This window comes from Hippoglossus stenolepis, chromosome 5 (genome assembly GCF_022539355.2).
Source record: "Hippoglossus stenolepis isolate QCI-W04-F060 chromosome 5, HSTE1.2, whole genome shotgun sequence".
NCBI lineage: Eukaryota > Metazoa > Chordata > Actinopteri > Pleuronectiformes > Pleuronectidae > Hippoglossus > Hippoglossus stenolepis.
In genome coordinates this window covers 2,465,790-2,489,873 of record NC_061487.1, presented here as the reverse complement: position 1 = coordinate 2,489,873, position 24,084 = coordinate 2,465,790, and the positions used below count along the sequence as shown (strand labels likewise).

Genomic DNA, 24,084 nt, shown 5'->3' with positions numbered 1-24,084 from the left:
CATAACAACATAAAAAAAAGCAGTTTTATTGTACACGTGGCGGCATGAATAGAGTTTTTTATGGCAGAAAGTTGTACGATTGAAGTAGTATTTGTAATACTTGTGATGGGGTATGTTTACATTGGATCTGATGCATTAGAGTTTGATTAGAGCCTGGACTCTTCTTCCATCCTCTAATTTAATACAACTTTAATACGGCTTTTCACCGGGACGTGTGTCTCCACAGCGCCCTCTAACTGCCAGGACCTGAATCGCTCCTTTCTTTTTGTCTCATCGGTTGGTCGACGTCACCTGGAGAGAAGCTCGCACGCAGGTTCGTTTTTAAGCTTAGAATTATAAGGGAAATGACACGAAACATGATTGAAATGAAAAGCCATCACATTCTGCGTCATCTACACACATTTCTTAGGTTTTTAGCGAGCTCGCGTTACTGTAGGTGAGCTAACGGTAGCGAATTAGCTAGCTGGCAGCCGCGGGTCAGCCTCAGGTTCAAAATGTCGACTTCAGTTCCACTCGAAAGTCGTGATTTGTCTCTCAGCGGGTGTCCCGTCACAATCCGGCTCTCTGTTGTCTTACAGTGTCTGAGGAGCGGCTGGGGACTGACACGGCCACAAAATGCTCGAAATGTCAATTCTTAAGGTAAGTTGGCTTTTCATAGAGTTAACGTCAGCTAAGGTTAATTGTTCATAAGATGGTTGATGTGAATGCTGGAGCTTGCTTTGTGGCTATAAGTGGAAAGTGGTTCATTTATTGGGGATTTTGATTATGTGTTGTTAATTTCAGCCAGATCAGATTTGATAGTTTTTTATTTAATATATTTTAAATTTGAAAGCCACTCAAAGACAATGATTAAAATGTAATTTTCTTACATCGTCATAAGACAAATCAACCTAGCAAATTTTTAATAATCATAATTATTATCAATTGATATTTGAAAAAGTCTCAAAGTCACCTGGAAAATTTATAAAGGTCATTAATACATTTGTGCAAAAATTTTAGTTATTGGTTAAAATTGAGAGATGATTCACAATTCTGCCAATGGTTTCACATTTTACATCAAACTTGGATTTTATTTTATTTTTTTTTAATGGCTTTGTCTTTCCTGTGGAAGTCTAAAAGATAATTTTTTTTCCAAATAGGAATAGATATTTTAATTTTATTTATTTGCTTTTGAAATGAGTGTGAATTTACTTTATTTGGCCTGTTTGTAACAAAGTTGTTGGACTGCAGGTTGAGAACCCCTCCTGTCTCTGGGGTCGGGTCGTTCGGTGTCGGGGCACTAACACAGAGACGACAGAGGAGTACAACAGTATGTTGTCTCAGATTAACCTCTTCTACCACGACGTTACTAAGGACCTGTGCAAACTGAAGCCCACGTCAATAGAGGAGGGACAGGTAATGCCCACCTGCTGTCTATCTTCACCCATAGTCTTGCACACCTGCTCCAGTTAGGAGAAACCTTCCTTCCTTGAACGGGAGGTGAATTTGATGAGTGTTAACTGCATGTCCTTTCAGGTGTGTGTGGTGTACTGGTCAGTGATGAAGTTGTGGTGTCGGGCCGTGGTGGAATCAATTACTATGGACTCTGTATCCTGTAAAGCTCGCTGCCTGCTGGTTGACCACGGTGAACGTCTCGTCATTGCTTCAGACCAGTAAGATTAGAACATCGCTCCTCCACAACACCAGTCCACTGTCATTTTATCTTGTCTTGGGAGACTTTGTAGATTTTAACAACTGCTTTTTGCTTGCCCTGTATTTACTAAAAAATGGCATACCAGAGAGATGTTTAGTTTGTGTGTGTGTGCATTGATTGTGTATTTGTTCTGCTTTTTTATTTCCTCAGCCAAGGATTATGTTTTTACCCCTGTCCATTTGTTTTTTTTGTTGGTTTGTTTGTTTGTATACAAGATTACACAAAAACAACTGAACAGATTTCCAAGAAACTTGGTGTAAAGATATGGTGTAGGTTAAATTGTGTGGTCGATCTGCATCATGGGGCCGATCCAGGAATTTTCTCTTTCTTTAACAATGTGAGATAGAGTATTTTTCCAGGGTACAATTCATGGATCTTGATTTAATTAAAAACATTTCGAGGACTGACTTCTATGAGTGTGTGAAATTGATTGAATTTGAGGGGACTGAATTTGGTGATGGTGATATGCCCCCTACTTAGTGCCGTTGTAGTTAATTTGTTTTTTTACTTCTGTCTGATAAGGATTCGAGTTGCTGTACAGAACTTCCTCCAGCTGCCATTTTGGGTGAAGAGGTTCCACCTGGCACGAATCAAACCAACAACCCTGCGAGTGTGTGTTTACCAGGAGAATGCAGAGCTTATGTAAGACAACCTCATTGCTTACTACTGTACCACTGAACAGTAGATGGATCTGTGAAGCACAACACACTATATAGGCTGTCTACAGTTCTTAAGTAATTTAAATACCCATTGTGTGTCCGTGTTGTGAAGTTTTATCTTTATTGTAAAACTTAGACTCCATCCACACTAATTCGGGCCTTCTTCTTTTCCTCTGCAGTCCGACCGCTCATTGGGACAGCTCCGCTACGCTCTACCTACACAACCTGCTACAAGGTGAGCAGCATGGCAGACAGATTAACAACCGCTTTGTTTTTCATTTCATCTATTTATATTTTTAGAGACTTAACATGTTCAAAGAACATTATGTCCTCTAAACTGTTTTGCAGTAAGATTGATGTTAAAACATATTTATATTCTTGAGGAGATACTTTAAAAATGTCCTTCCTTTTGAAATCAAAGCGTCAACTTGGACAGAGGCTGTGTTGCTTGAATCTGACTCAGACTCCACCTCCATCGAGCTCTACCTAACTGTTGGAAACATCAAGGTGAACTTTTACCTTCCAAGTGTAGGACACAACAAATGCCATTAATCAAGAACATTTATAAATAAAGTCAAAATGGAAATATTTTTTAACATTTAGTTTTTACACATAACAATGTAGGTTAGATCATATATATGATATGCTTTTTGATCTTATTGTTGATGACATTATCTCCCGTCTCTTGTTTAGGTTTTGTTTTTAGTTATTGTATATGGTGATGTCTGTTTTAACTTACATCTTCTCTTTTTGTATTTATTTACCGGATCTTATATTTTTATTCTCAAAGAAACAAGTCACTCTAATTCCATTCATAGTTGTTTTTATTTCCAGATCTGTGTGAATGATGACCTTGTGGCCAAGAGGTTTGCATATTACACCAGAGAGTCTGCGGAAAGCAGTGGGTTGGATGAGGTGGATCGATTTCCCATCATGTTGTCCTCCAGCATCTTAACCCAGAGCGCCTCCACAACCTCAAGCAAGCCGACAGCAGTAACACAACCACCTGCTGGTAAACATACGGATGTGACTGCCAGTGATAGACATCAGGGTAGAGCATGTGATTGGCTGACAGCTCCCTATTCGCCTCAGGTGAGCAGCTCCGCTCATTGTGTTAATGTCAGTAGTGCAATGAATATTCACGCATTCTGACCTCTGACCTCTCTGCTGTGTCAGAGCCAACAGCATGAGCTGAGGACCTCTAATGGAGACTGTAGGCCAAACATCACAGAAGAACAACTGTCTACCGGCAGCCAATCACAGAGCAGCTCTCAGACTGCTGCTACAGAGAGGTAAACACATACTATTCAAGTAAGAAAGTAAATCTAAGTGAAGTTACCTGCTACTTTGTTGTTTCAGTGACTCATCAGACGACACTGACTCCTCTCTGGCTGCAGCTCTGACCAGAAACCTCAGTTTGTTCAAGTGAGGACTGATCTCAGTTACATAGAGTACCTCTTATCTGATTGGCTGAAATCATCAGCACATCGAACATTATTTGAACTAATTGGTTGATACTGAGAGAGCACATCCTCTTACAGGTTCCTGAAGTTTCTGAATCCTGGCAGCAGCTATCAGCAGGCGACTCACAGTGTAAGTACATATCGTGTGTTCTCGCTCCTGAAGGTCATTTGTTTTAAAGAACAATGATTATGTGCAACCTCATCGCTGAATGGTGAAGGTATATGTGACAGCAATGCGCTATGCAAACTATTTTCTGTGTCACACAATGAAATTTAGGAGCACAGTGAAAAAGCAACTATTTATTATGTACATATTTTTACAATTGATTTCATACATATTTTATGTGTTTGTGCACATGTTTATGTTTCAAGTGAACAGAGTCCTCCACATTTTGTCTAAATGCTGGCAACATCATATAAGCACTGTAATAGCGACTGTTTATACTACCTGTATATCTACCTGATATACTGTTTATACTACCTGTGCTTAAATCATTGTGGATTATCAGGTGTAAGGAGTTGCTAATGTCAATTGACGCCAGGTAAGTACGGTCTTGCAGAAAAAAAAGATGAATATAATAGAACAGTATACATCAGGCCACTGAGCCTAACAGCTCTAAACTAAGTAGCTCAGACTTTCCATCCACAAGGATATGGAGTAATATATGAGTATCCCCTCTCCTGCCTGGTTCCTATCACCCTGGGCAAATCTGGAAAAGGAGGGAGTCCAGCCCCTCTCTGGTAGTTTCCAGAACCTATGCTTTGCATTGAGGTGAGCCCAACTATATCTAGCTGGTATTGCTCTACTTCCTGCACAAGCCCAGGTTCCTTCCCTGCCAGAGAGGTAATGGTGCATGTCCCTAGAGCTAGTCTGACATTCCAGGGTCAGCACATCAAGGCTCCTGCCTTTTCCTGCCTCCCTGCCTCCCTGCTTGCACAACACTGTTGTGCGATGCCTTGGTCAGTCCGCATGGTGGTGGCACCATGGTGTACTTTTGGGCTAGGCCAAGCCCCATGGGTGAAGGCTTGGCCACTAAATGCTCACTGGTGAGCTCCCCTCCCAGGTCTTGTTCCAGGAAGGGGCACTGCTTCCCCTATGGCGAAGTTACCCTCATCATTTTATCAGGGTTTACTGAATTGCCCTTTGTGTCTCTTGCAGGTTGGTGAGATTGAAGAGCTGAATGACTGTCAACCTAAAGAGCTGACTTCGGCCTCCAGCCCCTGCACAGGACAGGAAGAGTACGCTTTTAACTGGTCTTTAAAAATTCGGTGAATTGACCATTCATCTGCCCAATACTCACTTATCACTTTGTCATACTGTCACGTTTCACGAAACCTCAATTTTAGATTTTACATGTTGTATGTAAAATATTTACCACAGGTTTTTTTGTTTTGTTTGTTTTAACACAGATTAACCCCTTTACACAACAGTGAGCCTGTAACATCAGACGAGGATGTGGTCCATATAAGGTGAGGAAACTGGCATGTGATTGATTTCTTGCTTCACTTCTTAACCTTAGTTAAATGAGCTGACTTTTTTGGTTTCCTTTTTGTTGACTGAATTGATCTTTCACCTTCAGTAGCTTCAATTTTACCTAAACTGACCTGTCTTTGCAGAAGTACAAAAAGTGGAGCTGCGGCTCTAATCAGTCTAAGCTATGAAATTGAATATCTGGCAGATGAAGATGTGGAAATTGCTTACAGTGATCTAAAAATAGATTGTAGCTTATGTATGATAGTCCCAGAACACACACTGTCACTCTATCTACCTATCTCTCAGTTCATATCTCTTATCATCAGGGCTCCAAACTAACTTGAACAATATGAACAAAATTATCATAACTAAAGCTCCGAACTGTGCAAGGAAATCTCTAACTTGGTGCATTATTAAAAATGTTACGGTAGGCCTGTCACAATAACACATTTTCTTGGACAATATTTTGTCACAGAAATTTATTGCGATTAATGTTATTATTGTCGTCATTGTGAAACCATTTTAAACCACTGGTATAATGATAATATTATAGCATAATCATGCAAGTACACCCTTTCAAAGAGCAATTCACTTTTAATTCTAAAGAATATTCAGTCAGTCATTTGATATGAATTAAAAATAGGTTTAAAGGGGACATAGCATGCAAATTCCACTTTGTTAGTGCTTCTACAGGTTAATGTGGGTATCTGGCATGTCTACCAACCCAAAAACTCTGGGGAAAAAACACTCGCGCGTTTTGTTATAGTTCCTCTAAGTCAGAAACGTCATGCTTGAGCGACTCGATTGAGCTTCCTGGGTTTTGTGTCGCAACAAGGTACTGGAAGTCTCCCTACATGGTCTTGCCCCCCGTCCCACCCCCCACCCCCCACCCCCGTCCCACCACACGCGTTACGCCGGGTTTACACCGGAGGCAGCGAGGTGCGAGGCAGCGCAGCGCCATTCCCAAGCACGCAGCCGCCTGGCTGTTCACACGGGACGAGCATTTCTCCGCTGGTCAGCCCGCAATTCACTCACATGTGGCATTTGTCTGGATCGTTGGGACTGGGAGGCTGCAGCAGTTGCTCGGGCGCGACCGCTCGCTCTCCCGTGCGTGAGCTGGAATTTGTGTCAGCGCCACACAGCCAGCAGTGTGGAAGACTTCCGCAGTGTTCAGCACTACTGTACGCCGGGTTACAGTAGTTACGCCGGGTTTCACCGGACGCGGAAGCGCCGCTGCGAGGCAGCGCAGCGCCGTTCTCAAGCGCGCAGCCGCCTGGCTGTTCACACGGGCCGAGCATTTCTCGCGCTGGTCAGCCCCATAGACTGTGTATATAAGGTCATCCCGCGATTCTGCTTTCTCCGCTTGTTGTTGTACCCGTTGAATGTCGGGGTTCGGGGGTAAATGATGGTCTTCATCCCCCACCCCACCCCTCTCTTTCTCTCTCTGTCTGTCTGCTTGTGGCTTGTAGTGGATGGGCAGAGGGGGACATTTAATTATGTGATTGGGAAAATTAAAACTCCAGGACAACGGAAGGGGAATACAAAGTATGGGATGCATATTTGATAATTTATATCATATAAAATATGTAATTTATATCATTTAAAATCATGAGGGGGGAGGGGGGAGCTGGCTCATTAGCATTTAAAGGAACAGGCACTCAAAACAGGTCACTCTGTGGAGGGCTGTTTTAGACAGGGTAAAAAGGGTGCTGTTTTATATGATCCTTGTGGTATTTTGACCAAAGTATGTTACAGACATTTCATTACGACCCCAAGGAACCATATCAACTTGTGGTAAAATGGGCATGCTATGTCCATTCACAACCAAAGCAATACATAAAATGGTCTCTGGCTCTGTTTTATAAAATTTGCTCTTGAATAAATATTAACATTTGGCTCAGGATATATGTTACCAGCTCAGTAAACCGGATGGGATGGTTAAGATTTACAGGAGCTTTTAGGTTTGTATTGTATTAGGTTAGTATTCTAGCATTTCCGCTACAATTTCGTTACCATGGCACTTCTGGTAGGTCAATGAAACTTTATTGGCAGACATGACCATAATGTTGTACAACAAACAAACTTATAAACAAACAGACAATTGATAATATTATAATAGTAATAACAACAACAACAACAACAACAATGGTATTAACAATGATAACTGTAATTGAGTGGGTGGGTGGGTGGGTGATATTCGGTTTACACTGTCTCTTTGTCTTTCAGCTGCAAAGGTAGTTTGGTAGAGTCAGGACCAGCAGAGACAAAGAAGATGAGGAGCAGTGAATTGGCCGGGGCTTGTTCACGGTGAGCTGCAGCTCAGTGGACATACACAAATGACCATCAGTGTTTGAACTCAACCGGTTAGACAAAACTTTAGAATTCTTGTAGAGTATACTAACTGTTAATGGCAATGAATATCTAGTGACTTGTGACCACAAATCTGTAATACGTATAAAGTGGAAAAACAAACAATTGAATTCCAAAGCAACATTTTCTATAAATCTCTTGTAATATCACATGAAATGTCATGTTTTTTCTCTAATACTTTAGATTTTTGTTTTAATATGGGTGTTGTGTTTGGCCACAGGCTTTTGGAGTGGTTGAACCCCGAGCCTCTGAACCCTGATCCAGAAGCTGGAGATGACGCTGTAAGTTTGTAAAAGTTCGTCTTACGAGAACCTCCCCTTTTTGGATTTGGTTCTACTGCATGTTGTGGTTGTCTGCTGCGGTTCTGCAGCGGAGCCGCTTTGTGAGATTTCTAGTATAATTTATTTCCTTGATTAACAGTCGGGTTATGTACTCAACTAAATGCCAGGACACTACAGTATGAAGCCATGCATCTTCTGGTCTTGCAATCAATCAAAATCTTGATAAAACATATGAATGGATTCATTCAACAGAAACACAGAGTAATTTACTTTGAAATGTGTACAGGAAGTGTTGCAAATATGTATATATATAACATATTCGACAGATAAACATTGTGGTGAAAGATAATTTTCACTGTCTATTTTGCTGTGAACCACGGGCGCTGTGAGGCGCAAGACCTCTATTCTCTAGAAGAGCTGTGCGACTACAGCTGCTGGACCGCACTGCTGAAGGAGGCAGTGTGGACACTCTAATCAACATGGGCGCCAAAATAAAAAGCAAGCTGTTCCGCAGTGCAACCACGCTGTTGAGGCAGGCAGTGTGGCCCAAGGGCCGAAAGTCACTGAAGCATCTCTTGTCATAATCAATTTAGTCATTACTTGATAGCCTAAAAAATAGCCTCATTCTTTGTGGGGCATACACAATCCCCTCTGCTTTTTCCCTAAAGGGTAGTAGTTCTTTTTTTCATAGCAGTGTTATATGATTTTTGCGGAGGTGTGTATTGATTGAAAATTGACTCTAGTTGATGTCCTGGTCATTAGACTCAGCTGTGGCTGTTGCTCTGCTCCAGCTTTGCTGCAAAGTCTGATTTAAACTACGCCAGAAAGCACCAGAGCAGGTTGACACTGCTCTTCATTGTGTTGTCTTATTTCTCTTTGTCTTGTCTCCTGACTGGTCACAGGTTGTTCCCAGTGAGCCCAGGTCAAATGGGATTCTGGTGCACTCTGCGCTCCCAGTTCAGCCCTGCAGCAGTTTGGATGATGCCCCCATCACTGAAGCTCTCCGCTTGGTAAACAAGAATGTTCGCTAAGTTTTGTTTGAAGTTGTTTATACATGAAAATGTGAAAAACTAATGATCAATGTTCCTGATCCGAATCTAACCTGACGTGCATACGAGAGTCAACCCAAAGAGACCCAAGAATGAATAGACCAGATTCAAACACTGGCTCATTAGCAGCTCTTTCAATTTTTCTTTCATCATTCTTTAGAAATGTGTTCCACATCTACCTGTGTGTGTGTGTGTGTGTGTGTTGTGAGCTTTCATTTCCTGTGGTTTTAGCAGTCGTTAACATACAAGAATCCTCTGAGGTTATGGTTATGAAGTTTTCTCTTGATCGTTGAAGAGGAAACGTGTGCATGCGAACCAAACAAACACAAAGTAAACTTCTTTACTGTTCAGGTCCTAATACCTTGTGATAAGTATTTGTGTTTATTGTTATAGTGTAACATGAGCGCAGGTCAGCAGGAGTGTAGAGGCAGCAAATCCAGACTCTGACATGGTACAAACCAACCGGTGCTTCTACTCTTATCCTGAAGCAGTGTCGCTAATAATTTAGCAGAGGTGGGCCGTAGTGCAAACCCTGTAATCACACTTTTTGTTGCCAATGTTCTTTAACTTACTTGAGTGTGAGTGAGTGTAAACGACTATCTGCTCAACTTGTGTAACAATATTCTTTCTCAAACTTCCTGCAGGTGATTAATCAATGTAATTTGTTTGTTTTTTCACTGCTGTGTCACCAGTGAGGAAGAAACATTTTTAGTAACTTCCTAAGTAATTTTCACACTGCGTATGATAATGCTCACAAGTCACAACATACCGGATCTCTGAACAGTGCAGGTGAAGTCAGCGTTAGCTTGACAAGCACTCAGTCTGTAGTCAGTCTGCCATCAGAGATCCAAGGTTTGATCCTCAATGCGAACAACTCCAAAACAAGCTGCTCTCCCTTCCGCTCGACAAGCTTCGGTATTTGCAAACAGTACACAAGATAGCTTCTCGAGACAATAACCTGCTGCCCCCACAAGAGGGCATAAATTCAAAATGAATGCAAACAGGCAACATCAGATCCTTTATTAGGAACAGCGGTGTCTTGGGATCAGATGGAAGGAGAGATATCGCTTCCACTTAGGGATCGTTTAATGGATGTCTATTTTTAGACATTTTTAGATTCAACAGGTCAAGCACTGCTTGACTTGCTTTCCCTGACAGCACACCACTGGTAGAAATAGCAGCTTTGGAAGTGTTTCAGTGATCCACCACTGGACCTTGAATAGTTGAGACTATTTGGCAAAAACTACAGACACTGACAGTAGTTGTTTGACACTATAGCAGTATTTGACTAACATGACTATGGAAAAGGCCAACAGCACCAACCACAGCTGACACCACAGTCCAGAAGAACTCCCTCTAAACTTCAGCTGAAGGAGCTCCAGGAGCCAGTTTGCCCTTGATGGCTTTCTCTTGGCAGGGGTGACCAGAGACAAAGGGAGATGATAGGCTGGCTGCAGATCCTTCAGTGGCCTTCCCCTGATCAACTGCAGCTGTCACTGACAAAAAGACTCATGATGAGATGATGGAAAGCCAAATAAACTTTGGGATCTTGTTTTTGTTTGTAGACTGTTTCTATCAGAAAGATGTTTATTCACTCTGAAACCAAGCCACATTAACTCCACCTGAGTTTCACATAGTGATCAATCTGTTTCTAGGTGCTTCAGAGGAAGCAGTACAACACTCTGTCTCCAGCTGACTGTTACAGCTGGCCAGCTGTGTCTCGAGGATGCAACACCATCATTGTGTCCCACATTGCTGACCAGCCGCTCAGCTACCTAGCACCACTCCTCACCCACATCCTGCTCAACTCCATCTTCAGTTCCCTCACCTCCAGCACAGGGGTGAGTATATGAACACCGATCAGGAACGTGTTTATGGAATTAAACTTGCGTACTTTATCCATGATCTGATATTTTTGTTTTCAGAAGGTGGTGCTCTAATTTTGGGATCTGTTCTTTCTGTGTTGATGGGTATCCAGCCCATCGCAGTGCTGCTGTGTCCAGGCTGGGAGAAAGTCCAGCAGGTGTATGACCTGCTGGAGGATTTCAAGATCACCCACATGCTCCATCCCATCGTCCTGCTGCTGGGTGTTGGGAAGGACGAGGCCAAGGCTATCAGGATCCCGAAGAACTGTGAGCAAAGCACATTCTCAGTCCTCCTGATCTGATCGGTTAATGCCTCAACATTTCTATGATTATTAATGAGATTTCCAAATGCAGACACATGATTTCCTGTATTTTTGAATTTTAACAGGCCTGCTGTTAGTGACCACACCCTTTAGTTTTGTCCGTCTGCTGTCTTGTCACTGCTTCATGTTCCTGCGTCTTCATCACCTGCTGTTGGACGAGGCCGACCAGCTCTTCACTTTCGCTCCGGATGAGGTAAACGTCATTGTTTATATTTGTCAGCTACTGTGCTAAAATAGCTGCAAACAGTGAACAGTTTTAACAATATTCTTATATAAAATGAATTATAATATAATATACAATATTTTAACTACAATGTAGAAATGAGTTTGCAGTGTGGAATTAAGATAACCACACCACTGTCGTCTCTTTAAAATAAATGTTCAGATGACGACATCATTTAGTTTTTTTTCTCAAAGGTATACACATGTAGGAAATAAAAACAAACAACACACACATTGAAAAGGAACCATGAACAATTAGGGAGGGATATTTGTTTCTCTGCAATAAAATGATTGTGAAATAAATCCGGTGTAGTTCGTAATGGTTTATGGTCACATAAGCCTTTCCTCTCCTACAAAATGAAAGGATTTTTTTCCCAAGCATTTAAAAAAAACATATATACTCTCCTGTTAGATGAGATCATTTTGCAGCATTTCCATCCAAAATGAAAGGATTTTTTTCCCAAGCATTTAAAAAAAACATATATACTCTCCTGTTAGATGGAGATCATTTTGCAGCATTTCCAGAAGGTGACCTCCAGCGAGGAGAAGGCCTCCAGTCCTCTGCAGCTTGTTGCTGTGGCGAAAAGATGGACCAGTCAAGTGGAGGGATTGTTAACCAATCACATGCCCTACCCCTGCATTGTTATGACTGTCCCTGAGGAAGCTGCTCTCTATGGTAACGTTCAGCAGGTAATTCATTAAAGCAAAAACCTTATCCTATTGCCATGACACACTTTGCTCAGATAGATACTAAAATATCAAAATATGGTAAACTAGAAGGGAGCTCAAAAAGCACATACCTCCACCAAGGCTAACAATTTGGATCATGTCCCACCCCTCCATAAAATGTCCTGGATATTGGTTCAGGAGTTTTTGAGTATTCCTGCTGACAGAAAACAATGAAACAACAAACAGCAATGAAAACAGAAGCTTCTTGGTGGAGGTAAGGGATGCCACAGTGTGGACATTCCCCCCTCCCCCATCAAAATTTGTGACAACACAGGTGTTACCTATTACACCGGACATTTAACAAGAAAACATGTTTAGGCTCAGTGTCTGTACAGCTTTTTTCTCTCTCTCCCTCTATCTATCTTCTCTTTAATTTTTACACTGCACATGTCTGTAATCGGGGAAAATGAGCAATAACCATGTGTGTCAGGGACAGGGAAACGCAAACTCAGTGCAGCTTACATTAACTGCATCGGGTTGAGAATGTACGACACAAAAACTACCTGTCTGGTTCGTGCAGGGCCATGTTAGTTCTTCACTCTGACTCGGACAGAAAAAATGCAACCTGTGCTGCTCAGTTGTGACAGTAGACCCTCAAAATATCTAATCTTTTAACACCAAATGTTAGTCAACTCTCCTGTTGTCATGTGATAAGACTGTTACTCTGTGATGTGATTGCTGCTGTGAGGAACAGACACTTTCACTTTATAACTGCAGCGTCAGACAACGTATTGATCATTAGTGATGTGAGTGTCACCACTGATGCACAAAAATGAACCAAACAAGTTTGTCTATAAAAATAATTGTATAATATACAAATGTTGCTGCTATATTTTATGGTAAAATAAATAAAAAAGAAATCAAGACTAGGATGACACAAGTCACTGTCATAAGTTATTGTGTAGACATTTTTGATTTTATTTAATGTTTCTCTTCCTACAGTTCATCCTCATGACTCTAGAGAGCAGTAAGATCTCAGAACTGTTGGGGATGTTGGATTTCAGCCCAGATGTTGGCCAGAAGACTCTGATCATAGCCAACTGTGCTCAGGAAGTTGAAGATGTGTTCAAGGTGAAACAACAACTTTAGTTCTTATATTGTTATTCCCAGTGCTATAAATCCTCTTTGGAGAGGTAGAACCACTGTTTGCCCAACACCAAGTTTTATCAAACTGTACGTCTTGTCTACCTAAGTGTTTTGTTTTTTCTCATCTCCAGGCCGTGAGTCACAAATCTGCTTTCTGCCTCAAGACTCACGAGGGGTTAACATACCAGTTTGACTTTGTCATCCAGCAGTGGAGGAAAAACATCGGGCCTGGAACTCATGTTATTCTGGGTAAACTGAATGATTCTGATGGCTGCTCTTTACTTATCAGTAAAAATATTTGGAGCTCACTAGGGCTGGGGAGTTGTTTGAATTTTGTTGATTCTGATTCCGCTTATCGATTCCGATTTTCAATCCCAATATGGTAAAAAAAAAAAGGGGGTAAAATGTTAAATATGTGTATTCTTTTTAGCATTAACAGAATATTAACATAGCATTACATACATTTATAACTGCTTGTTCCTGTACATCGTATTTATAGGAAAAATACTGACATAATATATAGATATGTTCTAGAAAAATAAAAGTCCATCAGAGCAGCAATAGGGGCAAAATATGATAACTTAAGAACATTCAGTGCCGTAGGTAAACAACACCTAATTGTATGAAAACGGAGAGCATGTTAAAGATGTTTGCAACAATTCACAGTTTTCTCTTTAGTCATCTTTCCCTTCATTGCTGAAGGGAACTGTGTCTCGCGGCTCACTGTCCCTGGCTCATCCCGAGGCAGGACTCAAGGTGCTTGAGCAGGCTGACACACTCACACCTGGAGACCCCAAAACATCCAACACTGTACATTGCTCCAAATCAATGCTTTGCTGCACTAAATATTTGGCTAGATTCAAGGTGCGAGCCGACTTGCAGCTTTTAAACACCTGGCATTTACCACACCCTTTTCCTTTTTGTCGTTTTCTCTGTCAAAGTACAGCCAGTCTTTCATACAGCTGCTCGGACATTAATTGTTGATACTAAGTGGTAGCTCGTATAACAGACAGAACTTGGCAGATGAATAAAAAGCTCCTTGCAGGACACCCCACATCCTTGAAGACATTTGCAGCCTTTTTTCTTTTTTTTAAAATAATGATTAAATCTCTTTAAGGTTGATTAAAAGAGAAATTCAACTCTTTTTCCTAGTACATAGAACCCAGCATTTGGGATTCCGCTCTAATTAGGAATCAAGCTTCAGTTCCCAACCCTACAGTTCACAGAATTTTCTCCCTGAACATTAGGAGTGCTGCTATCCCTGACCTTTTGTTCTTTGACAATTTACTTGTAGTGACCACCAACGAGTGTCTGAAGTGTTTTGGAATCAGAGATGCATCTTGCGTCATCCACTACGGTTTCCCCACTTCTCCCAAGCTGTTTGGCAGTCGACTCTTCAGCATGTCTGAAAACTTCAGAAACCTCTCAGAACGGGTGAGAATAATCAAGTCATTATTCTCAGGATCAATTTGGTTAAAAAAATTAGTAATGTAACTACAGTTCCAGTGTCCACATCAGCGGCTTCACGAGTGCCCTGGATTAAATTTGTCTTTGATTTCTTTAAGGTTTCCACCCAGGATCAAACAGCGAGCCGCCCTCCTGTCACCAGGTCAGTGCTGTTGATCTCAGAGAGGAACGCTCCTCATGTTGTGGGGGTTGTGCGTTACCTGGGACGAACCAACGCCTTGCTGCCCCCTGAGCTACTGTCTTTCGGCCATGGCATCCATATGGCCAGGGAGGACCTGAAGACCAACAGGCCTCTCTGCAGCTACCTGAAGAGCTTTGGAGTCTGCAGGTCTGCTTCTTCAAATAATGATAAACTGCTTTATGAAATATTTTAGTTTTTGTTTGTTATCATTTTGTTTTTATCCAACACATAGGAGTTTTCACAGAATGTTAAATACTGAATTATTCTGAAGAAAAATATATTTTACACTTTGCTGATTTTTAAAATACGCTTTGTTTCTGTGTGTTTCTCCTCTGCAGAGACAGTAGAACATGTCCCGACCGTCACAAGTTCATTTCCCAGCTGGATCAGTCCGACCTTCCTGCAGCTGGGGTCATAGAAGTGAGGACATTTGTATCTGTTTCTTTTGTTGTGTCTCTTGTTTCTAAAATTCTGTCAAAGATTTCTGTCTCACTCCTTTACAGAACTTACCTATTAACAAACAAACAAAAAAGATCTGTTAATTTAACAAACTTTGACTTAACATTTTCTCAACTTGGGTTGTTTTGAAGTTTTAATCTCATTTGTTGAAATAATATTAAGTTCTTTGATTTGAAATAGTTGAATTGAGATTCATCTGCTGCCGAGTACAGCATACTAATTTGAACCTGTGTTGTGTCTCAGGTTTTACCTCTCTATATCAAGACGGCATCAGTCTTCTATGGTCGCATCGTCAGGAAAGATGATAATGGTTTTGATGGCTTAGCATCTGAGATGGCTTCTTACTATGCTGATAAGAAACCAGGACCCGGCACAGAGTTGTCGGAAGGAGGCTTATACGCTGTGCAGGAGGACAACGACTTCCACAGGTCTGACCTAAGAATTAAATACAAGCTCAGGAGATGATCACACAGGCTTTACAGGCTTGAAACATCCTTCAGCCACAACACTTGAAGCTGAATGATACAGAATTTTCTTCTCTAAAACTGAAAAATGGTTCCACTTGGTGTCTTATATTTTTTAACTGTAGCTTATTTCACCTTTAAGAACGGTATGGGTCTTTCTGAATTACAGCTATGTAGGTAAACACCTGTTAACAGAATTGTTTGCACCCTGGCAGGGTGAAGATCCTCTCTGTCCCAGGCAGAGGTGACCACTTGTTTTTCAGGGTCTTAGTGCAGTTTATTGACACTGGAAAGGAAGAGGAGGTGAAATCCCATCAGATCCTTCAGCTGCCGGAGCAGTTTCACTCTCTGTCCTGCCAGGCTGTGGAGATCATTGTCTGCCGCATCAAACCAGTTGATGCCGAGATCGACTGGCACCCAAAGGTTCCTGCCCATCACCTCACTTTGCTCTTACAGATAAACACAATACCACAATTTTTTTTCTCTATTAATTTACTTCATTCATCCATTATGTCAGGGGTTGACAAGTAAGTTTGGCCGTGAGCCAATTGTTTTGTAAGCCAGGAGATGGCAGGCCAGAACATAATCAAAGATTAATCAAGAAAAATCTTTAAAAAAAGCACCTGACATTTTGAACAGACTGTTACTGAATGCTTAGTGAACTGATTCACTGTCATCAAATAGTGTTGTGGTGCTGTTATAAACACAGAGCCACAGAAGTCAGTCAGTATTTTGGTTTTGCACAGCAGAATAAGCCTATAATAGTAGTACGTGTCTTGTAAACTCTGGATCGAATCAATCAAACAAAGTAAACTCCAGTTCCTTTCAGGTCCTAGTAACTTGTGATTAGTGTTGGTGTTTATAGTTAAAGTGAGCACAGGTCAGCAGGAGTGTGGAGGGAGGACACTCAGACAGAGACTCTGACACGATACAAACCAACCGCTGCTTCTGCTCTGATCCTGATTCAGCAGCACTAGTAATTTTACACCGTCTGTCGGTAGTGGAAACCCTTTCACTGTTAGACATTTACCAGCTAGTTCACCTCCTCTCCCTCATCTCAGCTTCACGTGTCAGTGAATGAGGGGGTGGTAGATGAGATGAGGAAGCGATACGACTTGAGCTCATACAGAGAAACACCAGCTAAAGGTTTGGCGCACTGGTGCGACCAAGGAACATTTTTACTCGCACTTAACAAATTCTTGGTCGTTCTGGAGCCCTGTCTATAAAGACAGATTTTGTTTAGTCATGAAATATCATACATTTGTTCTGCAGGTCACCAGAGCCATCAGTCAGAAGATCCGAGGTCTGCAGCACCGTGCCAGAGCAGTTCTCAGTCTGGGAAACACTGTCTTTGTTGATCCCATGGTGTGTTTTCACTCAATCATCTCCTCATAAACTCACTGCGTTATTGATGGTCAACATTTTGTGAGTTACTAATACATTTTACAGGGTTTCCTTGGCTGACTGCTATGTATTAAACAATTTCCATTGTAATATATTGCACGCTAAAGGGAAATTCTCGTATTTTTCAACCTTGGTCTTATGTCTATAATTGTGGGTGTGTGAATGAATGATACACACAAAAGCTTCAAGCTTCCAGTAGATCGCCTCCACTGGCAGCCGCAACACAGTGGCAGCAGCTACAATATAATCTTAAGTGGCAACAGTGACAGTCTCTCTCTTTGTCTGCTAATCAACCAACAAGTCTCACTCCCATGAGACTCCAGTCCTGTGAGACTTGGGTAGTTGCAGGAGGATGGTGATGGAAACATGAGTGAGAGTAAAAGACAGTTGCAGAGGAGTTGAGATTTTACTGAGAGAATTTTTAATGGCTGAAATTCTGAATCTTTTTCTGAAGCATTTGACTTTGATGGTCGTCCCTACTTTCTTGAGCCGGAGTTTATGTAGAGACAGAGAGCAGACATCAGAGAAGGAGGAACAGTTGCTGCACAGTTGAGTGAGCTTCTCGTTAAGCGAGACATGCGTAATGTTGCCAGGCTTTTAGCAAAGATGTGAAATAACAATTTGAGCCTTTTATTGGTGGAAAAACATTCACAAAACAGTCTACAAAGACATTTTGTAGACTGTCACTGTTGCCCCATAAGATTACATTGACCCCGTTTCATGGCTGCAGGTGGAGAAGATCTACTGGATTCAAACCAGAACTTCCTTTAAAGCCTGTGATCCCTGGACTGTTTGGTTTCTATGGGCATCAGCAAATTTGGTTATTTCCTGTTTTTGAGGTCCGGGTGAGCCAGGTGCCAGGTATGAAAACTGTCATCAACGAATATAGTGTCCAGTCTGAGATTCTGAATACTGGAATGGGAGTCAGCAACGCGGAGCATCTAAAACTGCTGAGGACACTGTGCCAGGAGGGTGAAGACAGCAGCAGCAAAGAGGCAGGCCACACATACGGGTAAGTACTGTCAATTAGAGAGTACAAGTCAGGATTATCAGCCATTCTCAATAAATGAAAAAGGCTGAAGCAGCATGTTGCGTGTGACGTTTGTAGGTTGAAGGACAACTCGGTGTCTCTTGAAGTCAGGATCAAAGCTGAGGAAGAAGTTCTGGCTGAAGTCTTCAGAGCAGCCGAGGCCAGGAAGCTTTCTGCCCCTCCTCAACTCGAGCCATGTGAGCCATTAAACCCAGTATCTCCAATGAACCACACCCCAGTCCCAGCACCACCAGCTTGTCAACTCCGCCTGTTCCCAGTGTTTGAGCAGGAAGCTCTCTCAGAAATTCAGTCTGCAGATGAACAGAGGTACAATCACACTCCTGATCTAAAGTCAGCTAAACAGATGATGAGGTTGGTGTCTTCACTCCCAAGTTCTGCTCAAATAGATTTACCAATAACACTGAAAAATCACTAGTTTGACTAGGTTTTCTTTTTTCAGACTTCAAAGAGTTTTCTTCTGTTAAAGGGGACATAGCATGCCCATTTTACCACAAGTTGATATGGTTCCTTGGGGTCTTAATGAAATGTCTGTAACATACTTTGGTCAAAATACCACAAGGATCATTTCAAACAGCACCCTTTTTACCCTGTCTAAAACAGCCCTCCACAGAGTGACCTGTTTTGAGTGCCTGTTCCTTTAAATGCTAATGAGCCAGCTCCCCCCTCCCCCCTCTCCCCCCATGATTTTAAACGATATAAATTACATATTTTATATGATATAAATTATCAAATATGCATCCCATACTTTGTATTCCCCTTCTGTTGTCCTGGAGTTTTAATTTTCCCAATCACATAATTAAATGTCCCCCTCTGCCCATCCACTACAAGCACACAAGCAGATAGACAGAGAGAGAAAGAGAGGGGTGGGGGGGGGCTATGAAGACCATCATTTACCCCTGAACCCCGACATTCAACGGGTACAACAACAAGCGGAGAAAGCAGAATCGCGGGCTGACCTTATATATACAGTCTATGGGGCTGACCAGCGCGGAGAAATGCACGTCCCTTGTGAACAGCCAGGCGGCTGCGCGCTTGAGAATGGCGTGGCTTCCGCTTTCGTAAACCCGCGAACCTAGGTGGGGCGGGCCATAGGGAGACTTCCAGTGTATTGTGACGACACAGTACACAGGAAGCTCATTAGTCACTCAAGCATGACGTTTCTGACTTAGAGGAACCATAACAAAACACGGAGGTTTTTTTCCCAGAGTTTTTGGGTTGGTAGACATGTCAGATACCCACATTAACGTGTAGAAGCACTAACAAAGTGGAATTTTCATGATATGTCCCCTTTAAGTTTAGCTGAACAGTTTTTCTGACATGCTGTAATCTTTTCTTTTTTTTCTCTCCAAGATATCAATAGTATATTGGCCTTTTGAGAATTGAGTCACTGTCATGATTGTGCCCTTTTGTACTAAGACTGTTTGGAGATCTTATATTATGTACATTTTCCCTATCAAGAGTATTTCCTTGAATTTGGTTTTGCATTCTATTTGGTTGTTTACACTCTTGAGTTCTCCGTTTCCTGATTTATTAGGAACATTTTGTTGTGATCTTGTCATCTTGTGTGTCTCCAGCTGAACTTCCTGTCTTTTCCTGTTTCCTGCTCTTGTGATGTCTGCAGCTGTACTTCCAGCTGAAATCACTCACTAATCACTATGTAGTGAGTTCGCCATTTGTTTGTGATGTTGAATGTTTAGTGATATTTTGTATTCCCTATATAGTGCATTCATTGTTTCTTATAGTAAATCTTGAAAAATATTGTACAACTGATGGTCACTAACCAAGCAATATTTACCATCATGCATTGCACTCGCGGCGGGAAGATGAGAGAGGGCAGCAGGAGCCGTCACAGCACAAACTGCGGCAAACAAGTTTATTTCTACATTTATAGATTTTCATTCAACATGTTTTTACCTAATAGTATTGAGACTAAGTTTAAAATAAACAATGAAAATTTATTGTGGGATTTTTCACCGGCCGATGTAAATTTTTGTTTTACGTCAATATCTTGCGACGATAACATCATTAACACAGAGTAGTGTCCGAAAGCGTTTTTTGCTTATTCTTATGAGCTCACTATATAGTGCTCTATATAGAAGCCCTTGTATAGTAAAGTGGGGGTTAGTGAATGAGTGGGTGATTTCGGACACAGCAACTGTCTCTGTGCCTCCCTTTTGTCTTTGTCAGTTCATCTGTTTCCTGTGTCCTATTGCCTTCCTTGTGTTTCAGTTCTGTTTTCCGTCGATGGATTAATTGGTGTTTCTTTGCTCACCACCATAATCCCGTTTTGTTTTTGTTTTTGTTTTTCACATCAAATTCATTACCAGCCAAGTGTTAGTGCCTGCATTTGGCTTCTTAACACTCTGGTTATCTTTAGGAGGTAGCAGACTGTTCGTTAAGCCAGGTTCAGAATACAGGAGTTTTAAAACAGTTTTTTACATTAAGATGCATCACACACATGAGAAACTTCACTCATGTTCTTCTAGTTAATCTCAAACATGAACTTGTATTTGTGCATTTGAAAATAATGGTGCATCACACGACAGGATATTAAGATTATCGTGCCAGGTTGAGTAATCAGGGATCACATGATCTATGTAATCTAATGGCGAACCAGATGTAAACCTCCAAGTTCCAACAGCCACCTTAAAAAAACATTTAAATTCACAAGATCATACAAATTTTGGAACATAATTATATACTGTATATGAACAGCACTGAGCACATACATCAGCATCATAAGACAGTCCAGTCACAGAAAACAATCATCACACACAAATTTAAACAGTCAGAAATATTCAAAATATCAAGAGGGCACGAGTGTCTTTAACCACAGTCTGCCTGACTTGTGGATTTAAAGGGGACATAGCATGCCCATTTTACCACAAGTTGATATGGTTCCTTGGGGTCTTAATGAAATGTCTGTAACATACTTTGGTCAAAATACCACAAGGATCATTTCAAACAGCACCCTTTTTACCCTGTATAAAACAGCCCTCCACAGAGTGACCTGTTTTGAGTGCCTGTTCCTTTAAATGCTAATGAGCCAGCTCCCCTCTCCCCCATGATTTTAAACGATATAAATTACATATTTTATATGATATAAATTATCAAATATGCATCCCATACTTTGTATTCCCTTCTGTTGTCCTGGAGTTTTAATTTTCCCAATCACATAATTAAATGTCCCCTCTGCCCATCCACTACAAGCACACAAGCAGATAGACAGAGAGAGAAAGAGAGGGGGCTATGAAGACCATCATTTACCCTGAACCCCGACATTCAACGGGTACAACAACAAGCGGAGAAAGCAGAATCGCGGGCTGACCTTATATATACAGTCTATGGGGCTGACCAGCGGAGAAATGCTCGGCCTGGGTGAACAGCCAGGCGGCTGCGCGCTTGAGAACGGCGCTGCGCTGCCCGCAGTGGCGCTTCGCTGTCCGGGTGTTAATAACGTACGGTAGTGCTGAACACTGCGGAGGTCTTCCACACTGCTGGCTGTGTGGCGCTGACACAAATTCCAGCTCACGCACGGGAGAGCGAGCGGTCGCGCCCGAGCAACTGCTGCAGCCTCCCAGTCCCAACGATCCAGACAAATGCCACATGTGAGTGAATCGCGGGCTGACCAGCGGAGAAATGCTCGTCCTGCGGTGAACAGCCAGGCGGCTGTGCGCTTGGGAACGGCGCTGCGCTGCCTCGCTGCCTCGCTGCCTCCGGTGTAAACCCGCGTAATGAGTGTGGGGGACGGGGGGGATGAGGTGGGGGGTGGGCCAAGACCATGTAGGGAGACTTCCAGTACCTTGTTACGACACAAAACCAGGAAGCGCAATCGAGTCGCTCAAGCATGACGTTTCTGACTTAGAGGAACTATAACAAAACGCGCGAGTGTTTTTTTCCCAGAGTTTTTGGGTTGGTAGACATGCCAGATACCCACATTAACCTGTAGAAGCACTAACAAAGTGGAATTTGCATGCTATGTCCCCTTTAACTAAACTTGTTGATTTACAGGAACAGAGATGGAGGAGAACTTTGTCCCACGACCAACCTGGCTGCTTGTCTCAACTCCTGTGATAGTGGTAAAAATACATTTCTATTCTCTTCAGCTTTCACAGGTTTTATCCTAATTTACACTATTCGATTTTTGGATATACTAACGTGTTTTCCTGCAGGTGGCAATGAAAGTAAAAGCCAGCAGGTCACCATCAGCACTAATGAAAAACAGTACGAGAAAAAAAGGTACAAGACAAGTTATCTGGATAATTAAAAAAAATGTTATTGTAATTTCTTCACTTGTGTTTACAAAAATGATTCAGACTACAGACATGTAACATCAGTTGTTTAGTGCTATAGAAACAAGGTGGTTGATTTTTATAACTAAAGGTTAAATATATTTGTTTTTACTTTGGTTGTTTCAGTTTCCATCCTCAGATCCGCTGGTACCAGACACCCGACGCTATGATTGTAACAGTGAAGCTGATGAACGCAGAGAGTCAGCGCTGTGACTTCTACCCTGACAGGGTCATCTACAGGTCTGTCAGGAGCAGACCACCAGTGATCACTTACCTCCTTCACATCACATCAAACATTCACTGGAGCTTTTTATCCAGAGCACTTCACACAGGTGGGAGTGGGCACATGTTTAGCATGCTATTTCTGTGTGAGTTAAACACACAAACCTGAGCTTAAACCATGGCCAAGAAAAATACCAGTGGTTCCATATTAAGGAAACATCAAACATAGTTCTGAGTCAAAGTTAATGATATAATCTCATATATCATTGATCTGTTACATTTCTTTTTTGGGACATTGGACGAAAATATCCTATATCTGTGATTGGCTGAGTCCATCGTCGCTTGATTTGTTATGAATTTATTTTGGGAGGGGGGGTGTTCGGGAAATGTTCGCCATTTTATCTTACTAATATAACGGTCTGCCTCCTTAAGAATTCATTCAACTCTCTAAATAATTAACCTAGCTACTGACCCTTATTATCAATCAATCCATTTTTTTGTTGTTGTGACTATTCACAAGTCACAATTTGTCTCATAGGGCTTTAACAAGGTGTGACACCCTCTGCCCTTAACCCTCAACAAGAGTAAGGAAAAACTACTAAAAACCCCTTTAACAGGGTAAAAAGAAGGTAGAAACCTCAGAGAGAGCCACATGTGAGGGATCCCTCTCCCAGGACGGACAGAAGTGCAATAGATGCCACGTGTAATGGAGAACATCAGAAAGATAAGGGTATTTGCAGCATTGATTAGAATAAACACTTTGTAGCATAATGGAAGGTCAATGAATTGATGGATTATTGTCAGTAATGGTCGAGTATCTGAGGAGAAATATTGTATATCAAGCAGTCTTGTTGTAATCATAGTCCATGGTCAGCAGCCACCACGATCATGATCCACCATCAAGATCGGATGCCACTATAGTCCACAGTCATTGTCCACTGCCGCCATCAGGATCCACCATCAGCTGCCACCTCAATCGTGGTCCACCACCATTATCAGATGCCAACATGATACAGGATCGACAGAATCCACCATTACGATCTCGATCTCTGATACGCGATCCACCATCATAATCCACAATGTGGCCGCAGCCGCGGCCCTGGATCTGCGGACGATAAGGCAAAGGGACTCCGGGGAAGAAGTCAAGTCAGGAACATGTATTGATGAGATATTAATTTCTTTGATATGATAAGGATAGAGAAGACGAAGGAGTTGGACCTATAGCAGCAGAACTAAGAGCAGGTCCAAGACAAGCCTGGACCGGCTCTAACTATAAGCTTTATCAAAAAGGAAGGTTTTAAGCCTACTCTTAAACGGACAGATGGTGTCT

The 24,084-nt window shown here is 41.9% G+C and overlaps 1 protein-coding gene across 1 annotated transcript in view; it reads left to right on the top strand.

Moving 5' to 3' along the window:
• Nucleotides 1-229: 229 nt before the first annotated feature.
• The window catches only part of tdrd12 (tudor domain containing 12), a 28,859-nt gene continuing 5,004 nt past the window's right edge, over nucleotides 230-24,084 (top strand). Inside the window, exons 1-33 of the mRNA XM_035155956.2 lie at nucleotides 230-313; nucleotides 579-639; nucleotides 1,231-1,395; nucleotides 1,516-1,652; nucleotides 2,216-2,335; nucleotides 2,532-2,587; nucleotides 2,774-2,859; nucleotides 3,187-3,444; nucleotides 3,529-3,644; nucleotides 3,712-3,777; nucleotides 3,894-3,945; nucleotides 4,975-5,054; nucleotides 5,226-5,285; nucleotides 7,516-7,596; nucleotides 7,880-7,940; nucleotides 8,843-8,950; nucleotides 10,645-10,830; nucleotides 10,968-11,121; nucleotides 11,243-11,370; nucleotides 11,898-12,089; nucleotides 13,071-13,199; nucleotides 13,346-13,463; nucleotides 14,509-14,648; nucleotides 14,780-15,009; nucleotides 15,201-15,282; nucleotides 15,565-15,749; nucleotides 16,001-16,208; nucleotides 17,058-17,150; nucleotides 18,029-18,201; nucleotides 18,298-18,546; nucleotides 22,252-22,319; nucleotides 22,413-22,479; nucleotides 22,659-22,772. Of these exons, the coding sequence (XP_035011847.1) occupies nucleotides 616-639; nucleotides 1,231-1,395; nucleotides 1,516-1,652; nucleotides 2,216-2,335; nucleotides 2,532-2,587; nucleotides 2,774-2,859; nucleotides 3,187-3,444; nucleotides 3,529-3,644; nucleotides 3,712-3,777; nucleotides 3,894-3,945; nucleotides 4,975-5,054; nucleotides 5,226-5,285; nucleotides 7,516-7,596; nucleotides 7,880-7,940; nucleotides 8,843-8,950; nucleotides 10,645-10,830; nucleotides 10,968-11,121; nucleotides 11,243-11,370; nucleotides 11,898-12,089; nucleotides 13,071-13,199; nucleotides 13,346-13,463; nucleotides 14,509-14,648; nucleotides 14,780-15,009; nucleotides 15,201-15,282; nucleotides 15,565-15,749; nucleotides 16,001-16,208; nucleotides 17,058-17,150; nucleotides 18,029-18,201; nucleotides 18,298-18,546; nucleotides 22,252-22,319; nucleotides 22,413-22,479; nucleotides 22,659-22,772 (3,986 nt within the window). The 5' untranslated portion in view covers nucleotides 230-313; nucleotides 579-615. The remainder of the gene's footprint in view (nucleotides 314-578; nucleotides 640-1,230; nucleotides 1,396-1,515; nucleotides 1,653-2,215; nucleotides 2,336-2,531; nucleotides 2,588-2,773; nucleotides 2,860-3,186; nucleotides 3,445-3,528; nucleotides 3,645-3,711; nucleotides 3,778-3,893; nucleotides 3,946-4,974; nucleotides 5,055-5,225; nucleotides 5,286-7,515; nucleotides 7,597-7,879; nucleotides 7,941-8,842; nucleotides 8,951-10,644; nucleotides 10,831-10,967; nucleotides 11,122-11,242; nucleotides 11,371-11,897; nucleotides 12,090-13,070; nucleotides 13,200-13,345; nucleotides 13,464-14,508; nucleotides 14,649-14,779; nucleotides 15,010-15,200; nucleotides 15,283-15,564; nucleotides 15,750-16,000; nucleotides 16,209-17,057; nucleotides 17,151-18,028; nucleotides 18,202-18,297; nucleotides 18,547-22,251; nucleotides 22,320-22,412; nucleotides 22,480-22,658; nucleotides 22,773-24,084) is intronic.